This window comes from Hypanus sabinus, chromosome 14, assembly GCF_030144855.1.
Source record: "Hypanus sabinus isolate sHypSab1 chromosome 14, sHypSab1.hap1, whole genome shotgun sequence".
In the NCBI taxonomy this organism is placed as follows: domain Eukaryota; kingdom Metazoa; phylum Chordata; class Chondrichthyes; order Myliobatiformes; family Dasyatidae; genus Hypanus; species Hypanus sabinus.
In genome coordinates this window covers 103,799,284-103,814,832 of record NC_082719.1, presented here as the reverse complement: position 1 = coordinate 103,814,832, position 15,549 = coordinate 103,799,284, and the positions used below count along the sequence as shown (strand labels likewise).

General features: G+C 40.5%; 1 protein-coding gene across 2 annotated transcripts in view; it reads right to left on the bottom strand.

Moving 5' to 3' along the window:
- The window catches only part of dym (dymeclin), a 361,807-nt gene that overhangs the window by 179,757 nt on the left and 166,501 nt on the right, over positions 1–15,549 (bottom strand). For both annotated transcript variants that reach the window (XM_059989749.1, XM_059989750.1), the window contains exons 11-12: positions 10,536–10,661; positions 4,505–4,618 (exon numbers count right to left, since the gene is read on the bottom strand). In XM_059989749.1, the coding sequence (XP_059845732.1) occupies positions 4,505–4,618; positions 10,536–10,661 (240 nt within the window). The remainder of the gene's footprint in view (positions 1–4,504; positions 4,619–10,535; positions 10,662–15,549) is intronic.

Sequence of the window (15,549 nt, the reverse complement as noted above, 5' to 3'; positions counted from 1 at the left end):
GACCCGATGCAACACAAAATAAACACAATTAGATAATGAACATAATAATAATAAAATCACAATAAATATAATACGTAGAATAGCTTATATACATAGATCGATTGCATGTCCATAAGGGGAAGCTAGGCACAGGAGTGTCTGTGCATAAGGTGACAGACAGGAAATGATAAAGTAGTGGTGGTTGGGTTAGTGGGTGGAGGTGTTGATCAGCCTTACTGCTTAGTAACAGGGGTAGGGGAAGTGAGAGGCCGAGGGTAGGAGCCGATGGTTGGAATCCAGGTCAGAGCACTGCCTGAAGGCCAGTGATCCTCGAGGAACTAAACACAATACTCCAAATGTGGTCTACATGAGAATCCAAAATTTGGCAGTTTGGCTCTTGCCCCGAAATTGTTTTGGGCTGCAGATTTTTGTAGTTATTCTTTACTCAAGATTGTTTAAACTTATTTCCAGTACACAAGTATAAAGAAAAATGAAATAATTGTTACTCCAGATCCAATTCAGCAAATAAAACTCATAAAGAACACAGTAATACAATAAATATAAATACATAAGACAGCTTCTCTCTCTCTCTCTCTCTCTCTCTTTTATATATATATAGAGAGAGAGAGAGAGAGAGATTGATTGTATGTTCATAAAGTGACTAAGCACAGTAGTGTCTGTACATGAAGCTGATTTTTGAGACTAGAGAAAACCTGGGCCATTTATAGATAACAAGAGAATTTATACCAGGGAATAAGTAATGGCTGAAGAAACCTCCAAGAAAACCACAACTTTGTCATGGTTTGAAGGCTTGCATGCCTCAATGACCCAGTGAGTTATGTAGGCTAGAGTCAGGGCTTTATGCTTTATCTCGTGACAGGGTCAGTCAAAGGGTTGAGGCCGGACTAAGTAATCCACAGGTCCTCAAGGATCAGAGGTACAGCTCAGGGCTAACAACCCTGACTGTTAAAGCAAAGCCATGATGGAAACAGCAATGTAGAATCCTTCTACATCTGAGCACAATGGTATTCCTAACTTGCGTGACTGACAATAGTGTAAGCCACTGACACCGCCAGAGATGGAGGGCCTTCATTTCTGCATAAGCCAGCGGTATAACAGGCAGTAAGAAAGTAAGAAGAATTAGGCAAATACTTAGAGTCTGCCTTTTCAGAAGAGACAAAAAATCTCTCAGAAAGCATGGATAGCTGGAGGTCAGTACAAATGAGAAAATAAGGAAATTAGTATAGGTAAAATAAACATAGTGCTGGAAAATGTTTGAAAGAGTTGGCCACAGAGATACTGGATACTCTGGACATGATCCAAAATCCTGCATAATGTGGAATGGCTCCTGTAGATAGAAGATTAACAAATTTGATCCCATTATGTGGGTTACCATGAGGCTACTACAGCTCAAAGTGTCGGACTTCAATCCCAGCATACTCTGTAAGATGCTTGTACATCACTTCTCTTGTTTTCGTGAGTTTCCTCTGGGTGCTCTGGTTTCATTCCACAGTTAATTAGTCATTGCAAATTATTCCATAATTAGGCTTGTGTTAAATCAGGTGTTGCTGGGAGGTGTGGCACAAAGGGCCACCAAGGCCTATTCTGTGCTGTATCTCAAAATAAATGTTTCTTTAATGAAATAACTTGACATATAAGGCAGAGAAAAAAATTGGGAGCTACTCACCTGTTACTCTAATACTGGCCACAAGGAAAATGCTGCATAAAGATACTTAAAAACAAGGCTAAGCAGAGGCAACTTAGTTTGATGAATGGAAAATCATCTTTGATTCACTTTATTGGAAGTCTAGTGGAAGAGGACGAGCCAGTGGATGTAACACATTTCAGAAAAAAACATAGGACGTAGATCATTAGAGCAGAGTACAGTCCCTTCAACCCACAATGCTATGCAGACCTTTTAACCTAGTCTAAGATCAGCTCATCTTAGCACCACTGGCACCAGTATACCTGCCATCAAGAACATGTACACAGAAAGCTGCTGGAAAAGGGCCAGTACCATCATGAAGGATCCTACCCACCCTGCTTATGGACTGGATGTCCTAATCCCATCAGGGAGGAGGTGACGTACCATCCACGCCAGGACCACCAACTCAAAAAGTTACTTTTCCCATGCAGTAAGACTGATCAATACCTCCACCCACTAACCCACCTCTTCACACCCTCAACGACCACTACTTTATCATTTCCTGTCAGTCACCTTAGGTACAGACACACCTGTGCCTAGTGTCACTTCACAATCAATCTATGTATGTAAGCATCTTATGTATTTATAATTATTGTGTTTCTTTTTAATATTATTGAGTTCTTTATTTTTTTTTGTGCTGCATGGGATCTGGAGTAACAATTATTTTGTCCTCCATTACACTTGTGTACTGGAAATAACATTAAATCACCCTGAATCAATCGAACCCTCCCCTCCCACTTAGCTTTCCACTATCTACCACCAAAGCGCTCAATAAGTTCCATTCAGGTCAAAAGGATTGGTGCACAGGGTAATATCCCAATGAAGGTTGAGATTATGGATCGGTTTTACATTTGTTTGGGCTACAATTTATGGGACACCTTTGGTCACTTTTTTCCATGTTAAGGTTGCTTTATAATTAAAAATTGACAATTACCTTTATCTTTGAACTAAACTTGAACACAATTTCTTGACAAGGAATAGAGAATGTCACTACCCAAATCTCATATAACATATGAGAAAAGTTTGATGGCTCTGGGCCTGTACTTGCTGGAGTTTAGAAGAATGAGGGGGATCTCATTGAAGCCTATTGAATATTGAAAAGCCTAGATAGAGTGGATGTAGAGAAGATGCTTCCTATAGTGGGGAAGTCTAGGACTAGAAGGCACAGCCTCAGAATAGAGAGATATCAATTTAGAACAAAGATGAGGAGTAATTTCTTTAGCCAGAGGGTGGAGAATCTGTGGAAATCATTGGCACAGACGGCAGTAGAGGCCAAGTTATTCAGTATATATAAAGGAAAAGTTGATAAGTTCTTGATTAATCAGGATGTCAAAGATTGCAAGGACAAGGCAGGAGAATGCAGTTGAGAAGGATAATAAATTGGCCATGATGGAATGGTGGAGTAGCCTCAATGGGCCAAATGGCCTGATTCTGGTCCTATGTCCTATGGTGTCAACACGTATGAAGCACCAGTAGTGTTATACTGAATATATTTTAATTCATGCTGTAAATTCATGCATTTTATTATTTATTAATCTATTTGTGGTAATTTACTTCATGTGTTGGGTGTGAATTATATGCACTGTGTTGTGCACCTTGGTCCACAGGAATGTTGTTGAAATAACAATAAACAATTTTGAGAAAGTCAAAATGAGGACAGAAATAAAATTTTAGTTTTTATGTATTAAACCCATTAATTACAGTTTTATTACATTCAAAAGTACAATACTTAATTCAGTTGTAAGAATTATATTTCTATGAATTATAGGACAGTACAGGAACAGGCCCTTCAGGCCTCAATGTTGTGCTGAACCAATTAAATTAGTAATCAGATGGCTAACTAAACTAATCTCCTTCTCCTACACAATGTCCATATCCTTCCAATTTTCTCACTCTCTGATGTTTCATTCTCTATAGATACAAATTTTGTTTCATTCAATTCACTTATTAAACTACAACCCAAATACAATTGATTTTGCAGTGCTTTCAATAGTTCACATTCTTTACACCAGGTATAAGAGAGAGGAGGATGAGCAAGAGAGAGGAGAGATGGGGAAACTATGACTGAGGGGAAGAGGGAGATGTTGGATTCTGATGTTTTTAATCCATGGATTTTTAGGGAATCAGGAAAGAGGCACAAAATGTGTTGCTTCACTATCATTTTATTCAGTGTTCATAGAAATCTAGAACAGAGAGAAAGAAGGGCAGAGGCTGCATTGTGTTTGACTGCAGATTGCTGCAATATTCATTGACCTGGATTATATATTTTGTGTGACTGTATTTTCTGCTATCTTATGTGTTATATGTGCCTTGTGCTGTGTACCACTGTTGGTACTGTATTTTGCACTTTGGCCCCGAAGGAATGCTGCTTCCATTTTTGCTATATTCATGGGTATTCGGTATGGTTGAAGGACAATTAAACTTGAACTTGAACTTAAGGCTAGTGAGGGAGAAGCAAAAAAATGAGAGAGGAAAGGAAAGGCACCACCACATAGTCAGCTCTCTTTGTACCTCAACTGTTAAGAAACATTCCATTCAAGTTTGCAGTTAATAGTCAGCCAATCAGAGAGCCCCTATTCAAATAATGCAGCACCAGAGAAGCTTCTGTAGCTTTCCAGAATGATACAAAATGTCACCAAATTGCATATACATACTGTGAGCACTAAGGAACATACTAAACAGTTACACGTATGTAAGTAGTTATAAATTACAAACAGATAACTGTTAAACTGCAGAAAAATAACAATTAAACAGTCTATCTAACAGGGGGAAGGTAAAATTTGGGTTCAGAAATTTAAAACATTCTTTAAAAGATCTTACCCTGGTTCTGGTCATGTTATACTGCACTGTTCTTATCACCACCAGGATGAGGAGACTTCCCAAGGAGATTTCTGTCAGGGGACGTTCAGCATACCAGGTAATATTTTTCAGTATCTGTGAGAGAAGAAGTAGGAAAATGTTTTAATGCCCAATTGTTTAAATACAGCTTGCAATCTTTCAACATTGCCTATAAAACCATAAACTCAAGTTCTTCTCAGCTGATTTTTCCAAATCAAGTTTTCAGAGGCATGTCAAATATGCCAGCAACACACACATTAAATGTAAGTTTTCATATTAACACCTATCAATAAAACCCCAGCTCACATAATGATCTGATGCAACGCCAGAAGTATGAATGAAAGTGATCGTTGAGTGCAAACTCACAAGCATACGAGTCTGGTGATGGTTTTAATTTTCATTATTAAACCAGATAATAATCTAGGCATACCAAGTTTGCTTCTTAGGCCCAGAAAAAGTAAAGGTGTATATAGTTTAGTATCCTATTTGCTTTGTTAATTGCTGCATTGGGGTGGCACGGTAGTGTAACACTATTACAGCGTCAGTGACCCGGGATCAGTCAGTGACCTCTGTGTGGATAGGTTTCTATCAGCTTTGCACATCTGGACACTGCAATTTTTCCACATTCTTCTTTACAAAACTGCTCAAGCTCTGTCAGATTGCGTGGGGATCATGAACGAACAGCCCTTTTCAAGTCCAGCCACAAATCCTCAATTAGACTGAGCTCTGATGTAGTCACCACCATGCTTCATTGTAGGGATAGTGTGTTTTTGATGCTGTGCAGTGTTTTGGCTTGTGCCAAACATAGCATTTAGTCTAATGGCCAAAAAACTCAATTTTTATTTCATCAGACCATAGAACCTTCTTCCAGATGACTTCAGAGTCTCCTACATGCCTTCTGGCAAACTCTAGCAGAGATTTCATTTGAGTGTATTTCAACACTGGCTTTCTCTTTGCCACTCTCATATAGAGTTGTGACTGGTGAAGCACCTGAGTAACAGTTGTATGCACTGTCTCCCCCATCTCAGCCACTGAAGCTAGTAACTCCTCCAGAATGTCATACGTGTCTTGGTGGCCTCCCTCACTAGTCCCCTTCTTGTACTGTCGCTCAGTTTTTGAGGACAGTCTCTCAAGGCAGACTTACAGCTGTGTCATATTCTTTCCATTTCCTGATGATTGAGTTAACTGTACTCCAAGGGATATTCAGTGACTTAGAAATTTTCTTGTATCCATCTCCTGATTTGTGCTTTTCAGTATCCTTTTCGTGATGTCACTTGGAGTGTTCTTTTGTCTTCATGGTGCAGTTTTTGCCAGGATACAGACTTACCAGCAATTGGATCTTTCAGATACAGGTGTATCTTTGTTACAATCTGGTGAAACACCTTGACTGAAAACGGTGATGTCCATTTAACTAATTACATAACTTCTAAAACCAATTGGCAGCACCAGTGATGATTTAGTGTGTCATATTAAATACTTCCACCATCAACTCTTTAGTGTTTTAAATTTGTAATTAATTTAGATCACTTGGTAAAGATCTGTTTTCACTTTGACATGAAAAAGTCTTTTTCTGTTCATCACTGTCAAAAAAGCCAAATTAAATCTACTATGATTCAATGTTGTAAACAATAAAACATGAAAACTTTCAAGAGGGGGGATGAATAATTTTTATAAACACTGTAAACTCCAATTATTTCCTTATTAAAAGTACCCATCTTGATAAGGCCAACCATCATGTTCTCTAACAGGTAAACATTAAAGTCATTAAGGCAATTTGTTAGATCATAACTTTCCAATATACAAATTACTTAAGTTATATTTCTACCCTGCTGGGTCAACTTGTTCCAGGTGAACGTTTAATGGTTTCATAAATTCATAAATGACAAGATTAAATCAATTGAAAAGGGGTGTTTCTCATTATGTAGTGCTTTACACCTAATGATAACATTTTTTCTTTCCTTTTTTCCACTGAAATCATACACACCAAAGTGCTGCTCCAGAGCCTGGCTCCAAACCAATCTATTGCTCAAGCAAAGAGATTCTGCAATTGCTGAAAATTCAAAATAACATTCACAAAATGCTGGAGGAACTCAGCAGGTAAGACAGCATATAAAGAGAGGAATAAACAGTCGATGATCCATCATCACATCCTGATGTTTAACTGGTGTAATCACCAAGTCAGATTAAAACGATCAAGACGTCGAGGCCGAGAGTGAAGGACGATCCACTGTTCAGCTCACTGCTCTGTGAGACTTTACTTATCTCAGCGTTGAACTGACTCTGCAACCTCAGCACTGAGCCTGGCTCCATAACCGTGGCTTGCAGCATTGGGCTCCTGGATCAGCTGCAGCTCTGAACTGTCTCCATGACTGTTGACTGTGGACTCAATTCAGGGACACTGCAGCTCATGTTCTGTGTGCTTTGTTTACTTCTTATTGTTTGCACGTTTTATACTTTTTCACACACATAGTCTTTGTTGTGTGGGTTTTTTTCATGGATATGTTTTGTGGCTGCCTGCAAGTTGTATATAGTATACATACTTTGATAATAAAAGTACTTTTAACTTTGATGAAGGGTCTAAGCTCGAAATGTCAACTGTTTATTCCTCTCCATAGCTGCTGCCAGACCTGTTGAATTCCTTAGTAACACGTACAACATGCTGGAGGAACTCAGCAGGTCGGGCAGCATCCGTGGAAACGAGCAGTCAACGTTTCGGACCGAGACCCTTTGTCCCTGACAGTGCAATAATAATAGGGCTGTTGTGGTGGGAAATTTTAACTTACCTAATACTGACTGGTATCTCCTTACAGCAAGACGTTTAGATGGGGTGGAGCTTGTTAGGTGTGTTCAGTAAGGTTTCCTGATGCAATATGTAGATAAGCAGAAGAGGCTGTACTTGATCTGATATTGGGAAATTAAGCTAATCAGGTGTCAGATCTCTCGGAGGGAGAGCATTTTGGAGGTAGTGATCATAAGTGTGAGGTTATCCACTTTGGGAGTAAGAACAGGAAGGCAGATTATTATCCAAACGGTGTAGAGTTAGGTAAGGGAGCAATACAAAGAGATCTCGGAGTCCTTGTTCATCAGTCACTGAAGGTGAATGAGCAAGTGCAGCAGGCAGTGAAGAAGGCTAATGGAATGGCCTTTATTACAAAGGGAATTGAGTACAAGAGCAAGGAAATCCTCTTGCATTTGTACAGAGCCCTGGTGAGACCACACCTGGAGTATTGTGTACAGTTTTGGTCTCCAGGGTTAAGGAAGGACATCCTGGCTGTAGAGGAAGTGCAGCGTAGATTCACGAGGTTAATTCCTGGGATGTCCGGACTGTCTTACGCAGAGAGGTTAGAGAGTCTGGGCTTGTACACGCTGGAATTAAGGAGATTGAGAGGGGATCTGATTGAAACATATAAGATTATTAAGGGATTGAACAAGATAGAGGCAGGAAATATGTTCCAGATGCTGGGACAGTCCAGTACCAGAGGGCATGGTTTGAGAATAAGGGGTAGGTCATTTAGGACAGAGTTAAGGAAAAACTTCTTCTCCCAGAGAGTTGTGGGGGTCTGGAATGCACTGCCTCGGAAGGCAGTGGAGGCCAACTCTCTGGGTGCTTTCAAGAAGGAGCTAGATAGGTAACTTATGGATAGGGGAATCAAGGGATATGGGGACAAGGCAGGAACCGGGTATTGATAGTAGATGATCAGCCATGATCTCAAAATGGCGGTGCAGGCTCGGAGGGCTGAATGGTCTACCTCTGCACCTACTGACTATTGTCTATTAACTCTATCTCCTTTACCATAACTCTGGAGAGGGATAGGAGCAGACAATAGGAAAACATTTAATTGGGGTAGGGGGAAAATTTGGTGCTATTAGGCAGGAATTCCACACATTTATCTGCCACCTCATTCTATTCCTATCCTCACTGTCTCGTGGCACAGGCTGCAATCCTGAGATTACTATCCTTGAGGTCCTGCTTCTGAACTTCCTTCCAAACTCCATTTATTCTGTTTTCAGGACCTCCTCCCTTTTTCTTCCTATGTTGTTGGTACCAAAATGTACCACGACTTCTAGCTGCTCTCCCTCCCTTTTCAGGATATTGTAAACACATTCAGAAACATCACGGACCTTGGCATCTGGAAGGCAAACTGCCATCTGGGTATCTTGTTCACATCCACAGAATTGTCTGTCTGTCCTCCTGACTATAGAAGTCTTTATTATTGCTGCCATCCTCCTCAGTTCAGTGCTCAGTTCCTCTGAGCACGACTGCTGTTGCTTCCCTCAGGTAATGCCCCCACACCCCAACAGTACTCAAAATGGAGTACATTGTTGAGGGAGGTAACCAAATGGGTACTCTCCACTGTCTGACATTCCCTATTCCCCCTCCTGACAGTCATCTTTTTATCTGTCTCTTGTAACCTTGGGGTGACTACCTTCTTGCAGCTTCTGTCTATCACCTCATCACTTACCCTAACAAACCTAAGGCCGCCGAGCTGCAGCTTCACTTCCTTAACACTGTCTCTAAGGAGCAGCATCTCGATGCACCTGGTGCAAATATGCCCATCAGGGAGGCTAGCTGTGTCCCCGAAATCTCACATCTGACACCCAGAACAGAAAACTGGCCCTGTAGACATACCCCCTATTCTCTCAAAAGTTAAATAAGAAAAAAGAAATAATGAACTTAACTATTTACCTTGTCTTTGCCTGTTCTCACCAAAGCCCTGTTGAGCCAAAGCCTTAACACTCCACGATGACTGCTCCCATATGACCACTCCAATAGATGGTACCCCTCTTTTATGGAGACTGGTTTTTTAAAGCTCTTCACCTGACTTGTGTGGGAACATTTATACTGCGTCTGCGCAGTACTCTAATCAAAGACTCCCACCAACATCCTGCTTTTTAAAGCTCTTCACCTGACTTGTGTGGGAACATTTATACTGCGTCTGCGCAGTACTCTAATCAAAGACTCCCACCAACATCCTGCTTTTTAAAGCTCTTCACCTGACTTGCACAGGAACACTTCTACTGTGTGTGTGTTGGAGTACTCCAATCAAACACTCCTGTCAGATTCATCATACGTACTGTCACTCCTGTGCCTGGCGTCACTTTATGGACATACAATCAGTCTGTCTTGTGTAACTGCTAAGCTATGTGGTTCTTAAGGACACATGAGGCTAACTGCAATATTTCTTTTTCATTGCAGCTGACAGAGATCAACTGACATGTCACCAAGTGTAAATGATGCCTGAAGTTCAGTCAACATACTACAGATTCACAGTAGCAGCTTCTGTTCTGTGAAATCGGGTTTGCAGGTTTGGTGAGTGGGGACAGAAGACACTCAGTACCAGTAAGTAAGTATTTTATTTACAGACCCTAAACATTCAAGTTACACCTGAAACCCTTCAGGTTACACTCAGTTACTGAAACTCATTTAAAATGAGCACTCATAGTGGTGGGATAAGACAGACATTAACCCATTCAGTAACCCATTCAAGTTGCACACAGTGGCAAATACTTATCTAAAGTGTGTGCCTGGGCCCTCTTCACTGCACCACCATACTTACTGTTTCCACAGTACTGTGACCCCACCCCCCAGCCTAACAGGACTCAGAGTGAAATGAGACAGGTTGCTTTCAGCACACTAGATTTAAACTCTACTGGCGCCATGATGTCATCAACTAGTGGGAAGGGCTGCAATGTTCCTTAAGCAGGCTCATTCCTAGCTAGCAGTAGAGAGCAGCTTTCAATGAACCAATAATATGGGCTTACTATAAGACTTCCACAACTGAGCAATCAGCATCATAGAGTAAGAATTTTATTTCTAACAAACTTGTTTAAAATACATATACCACGAAAAATTGGCAAAAAATGTTTTGAATGTATTACCATTTTAGTCTTACTAATTCCACATCTTCATTGTATTCCAGTTATGAAATAAAACGTATAATCATAAGTAAACCCATCAATAGAGTGATTAGTACCAAAAGGGTCATGAAGAAATTCAAAGCAAACAACTCACCACTTCATGAACAGAACGATTGAATGAATCTTCCTCAGTTAGGATTAGCAAAATAATAAGTGCCATGTAGACATGGTGGGAATTTCGTTTTTCCACATGATATAAAATTTCAAGAATTGGAAGAACCTACAAATGGAAAAGAAAATGAAGGGTCAAGGATATTTCATCCCATTTACAACCCATCTCACTTTAATTGAACCATTAATTTCAATTGTCTTAAAATAAATGAAAAATCTGCAGTCAAGATACTCAGTAATTAACCTGTACAAGTTCATCCCTCCACTATCAATTCCTCATTTCAAGGTAAAAATAAATTCATCATCTAACTACCTTGAGGTACTACCTTCAGTTTAATTTTCTTGCCGGCATTTACAAGAAAATAAAGAGGTACAACAGAATTTATGAAAAACGTATACATAAACAAAGACTGACAAACAGTTAATATGAAAACAACAAAAAGTACAAACAAATACAAATAAATAATATACGCACAAGATGTACAGCAGATGCTGGAAATCTACAGCAATACACACCATGTGCTGGAGGAGCTCAATAGGCCAGGCAGCAGCTATGGACGGGAAAAAACAGTTGAAGTTTTGGGCTGAGACCCTTCATCAGGACAAATAAGTCAATAATGCTGAGAACATTGTAGAGGCTTTGAAATTGCGACTGTAGGTTGTGGAATCAGTTCAGTGCTGAGGTGGTTTAGTAGGCCTCGGTTAGTCTTGATAGATCATGGATTTGCACCTTTGGAAAGTTTCCAGGGCACAAACCTGGGCAAGGTTTTTTTTATGGAAGACTGACAGTTGCCCAAGCTGCAAGTCTCTCCTCTCCACGCCACCGATATTGTCCAAGGGAAGGGCATCAGATAGTTAAGGGGTAATAACTCTTCCTGAATCTGGCAGTGTGGGACCTTGTACCTCCTTCCCCATGACATCAGCCAGAAGAGGCCTTGTTGACAGATGCTTCCCTCTGACAGTGCTCTTTAAAGGTGTGCTCAATGGGGCAGTGGGGGGAGGCAGGGGGAGGGCTTTGCTGTGAAGGACCGGGCTGTATCCACCACTTTTTGTAGATTTTTCTGTTCCTGGGTATCGGTATTTCCATAGGAGGCAGTCAGGATACTCTCCATTATGCTTTCTTTAAAGCAGAATCCTGAGCTGCAGCACAATCACTGGTCCTGGGTGCCACTTCTCCAGAGGAGGCACAGGATACATCCGTGTTCACATCCTTTAAAACTAGGCTCAATGATATTACTCTCTGGCTGAAGTTGGATCCCAACGGCAATTTGATCAACCTCGAATCAAAGTCGACCTGCTGTTGTGGCCACCGAGGAGGAAGATACTGTAGCCAGCTGTGTGCCACTGGATGGAGGCTGTGGCCATTCCATCTGGGTTTGCTCTCCAGTTTTCACTAGCTGGGAGTGCATTCATCCACAGCTACACCGTGTGATATAAGGATCTGCTGCAGGCTTATGCTCGCAGAAACATGGCTGCAGGAATATATCCATGCACCATCAATCTACAGGCCATGACACTCAGGGACCTGGGCTATATTATTATTTTTAAAATAGTATTTGTGACAGTATGTTTTTCTGCTATTGTAATTATACGTACTACACGTGCTGCATGCTGAGTGTGAGTGTTGGTCTGTGTTTTGCACCTTGGCCCCAGAGGAATACTGTTTTGTTTGGCTGTATTCATGTGGATGGTTGAATGACAATTAAACTTGAACGTGAAACTTGAACAAAGCTCATGAAGAGGTAAGGAAGAAAAACAACTCACTGTAACACAAGAGCAAATAATATCAGAGATCAGTGACAGACCAGTGAATGGTAGAGCAGAATAGAGTAGCACAACGGATGATCCACAAGCAAGGATCAATGATTGAAGGAAAGGCCTGTGCTATGTCACTATATAAAATAATAAAAAGATGCAAATACAGTTCCCATAAAACAGATGAAAGATTTCAGATTAACTCAATAAATAACTTGGAAAAAAAAGCTAAACTCAGTAATGGTTAAAACAGAGTTCAAAGTAGATTTATTATCAAAATACACACAGTATATGTCACCATATACAAGCTTGAGATTCATTTATAAGCAGCATGCAACATGTCACTGTTGTTCACCAGCACCATCTTGGGTATAAAGTCAAAACGTGCAATTAACTGGAGTCAAAGAGTCTAAGAGAAAACAGCTCAGAAACTGGCCTTTAAACCCACCGACCAGGCCAAAAATTTACACTAGTTCCAAGTCTCCACATCCCTAGCTTCTATTAGATCCTGCCATTCATCTACAGACTAGGTGAAATTTATAGTGGCTAATTAACATATCAGGGTTTAATCCCCACTACTGTCTGTAAGGAGTTTGTATGTTCTCCCCTTGACCAGGTGCTCTGGTTTCCTCCCACATTCCAAAGATGTACAAGTTAGGGTTAGGGTTAGTGAGCTGTAAGCATGACATGTTGGCACCAGAAGCATTCTTGTAGGCCGCCCCCCGCACAACTTTCGCTGATTTGATTTGACTTGATACAAACAACGAATTTCACCATATGTCTCCACGTTTGATGTATATGTAGCAAATAAAGCTAATCTTTAAAAATCTTTATCAAGCCACACATTTTTGAGAAAAGGAAAAAAGCTGGAGAACCCAGAGGAAACTTCATGAACACAGGGAGAGCAAACAAACTCCAGAGAGGCAGCACTGGAGGTCTGGACTGAACCCAGGTTGATGAAGCTGTAAGAAACTCTGTTAGAGCTATATTGTTCCAAGGTAATTGCATTATCAAAGTACATTTAAGTCACCATATACTACTCTGAGACTCATTTTATTGCAGGCATTCACAGTAAATACAAAGAAACAAAAAAAAATAAGCAATAAATATTGAGAACATGAGATGAAGAGCCCTTAAAAGTCAATCCATAGCTTGTGGGAGCAGTTCAGTGTTGGGATGAGCAAAGTTATCCCCTCTGGCTGTGGAGCCTGATGGTTGAAGGGTAATAATTGTTCCTGTGGGTTCTGAGGCCTCTGTATCTTCTTCCTGATGGCAGTAATGAGAAGAGAGCACAGCCCAGATATTGGGGGGCCTGGATGATAGATGCTGCTTTTAGAGTTCAGAGATCTCTTTGATCCCTGATACAGGATTTTGGTCTAAGATGTTCACCATCCCTTTGCGACCGCAGATGCTGCTGGACCCACTATGGAGGCAGATCCACACTACAGCATAGAAACAGGCCCTTCAGCCCATCTAGTTCATGCCAACCTGTTGCTCAACTTAGTCCCATTAACCCTCACCTGGACCACAGCCCTTCATACCCTTCCTATCTGTGCACCTAGCCAAACTTCTCTGAAATGTTGCAGTCAAATCCACACTCACACCATTCTTGAGTGAAGAAGTTCTCCCTCATATTCCCCTTAAATATTTCACCCTTAACCTATGACCCACCCAATCTCAGTGTGCATTTACCCTACTAATCCTTCATAATTTTGTATTCCTCCCTTCATTCTCTTACGCTCCAGGGAAAGAAGTCCAAACCAATTCAACTTTTCCCTATAGCTCAGATCCTCAATTCCTGACAACATCCTTGAAAATTTTCTCTGCACTCTTATCAATCTTCTTGATATCCTTCCTGTAAATAGGAGACCAGAACTGTTCAAAATAGGCCTCACCAAAGCCTTATACAATTTTATCATAAATTCCCAACTCTTATTGTGCAATACTCCAATTAACAAAGGTGAGTTGTGAAAAATAACTTGTTTTCATACACCACCTTCTCAAGTGTAATGAAGTACAAAGTAATTGTTACTCCAGATCTAATGCAACACAAGAAACACAATTAAGACCACAATAATAAAGCATAAATACGTAACATAGCTTATATACATTGATTGATTATATGTCCATAAAATGATTATAGGCACTGGAGTGTCTGTACATAAGGTGACTGACAGGAAATGATAGTGGTGGTTGGGGGTATGGAGGGGTGGACTAGTGGGTGGAGGTGTTGATCAGCCTGGGGAAAGTAACTGTTTTTGAGCCTAGTGGGCAATTAAGGACTGGAACAAGACACTACACCAAATACTGACATGATTTTGAATTTTTTAAATTATCTTTTTCAGAAGGTTTGGTATGTTCCTCTGAACCATCGGTTGCCTTACTACCCACATCCAGTGGTTCACAAACCACAGCAGTGAGCAAAGTGACCCAGTATATGTCTTGCTTCTGTGACTCCAGATTTTCTCACTCACTGAGCATTTATAGGTGGTGCCAGAAACTTTCTGTCACCCATGTGAAGCACTACAGTCTACAGAGAAGAGAGTAGACTTAAGACGCACCACTAGATTCAGGAAGTAATTACCCCATGACCATCAGGCTCCTGAACTAACACGGATAACTTCACTCACTAAACACTGAACTAATTCCACACCCTACAAACTCACTTTCAAGGACTATATAAATCATGCTCTCGATATTAATTAATTAATCTATTATTAATTATTTATTGGTTATTAAATATTATTTGCTTATTTATTTGTAATTTTACAGCTTGCTGCTTTTGCACATTGTTGTCTGTCTTTGTAGCTTTTTAATGATTATATTGTGTTTCTTTGTATTTACTCTGTACACCTGCAGGAAAATGTATCTCAAGGTAATATGATGGTAGATAAGCCCCTGGTCCTGGTGGGATGCATCCTAGGGTGCTGAGGGAATTGGCGGAGGTTATAGTAGATGTATTGGTAATCATTTACCAAAATTCCCTAGACTATGGGCAGCTCCCAGCGGATTGGAAGACAGCACATGTCACGCCACTTTTTAAGAAAGGATGTAGGCAAAAGATGACCAGTTAGCTTAACATTGGTTCTTGAGGGATATTGGAACTCTGATAAAGAAGATAGAGATGTATAAAATGTATAGGCAACAGGGAGGAAATAAGATACTTGAGGAGTATAAAAAGTGTAAGAAAATACTTAAGAAAGAAATCTGGAGGGCTAAAAGAAGACATGAGGTTTCTTTGG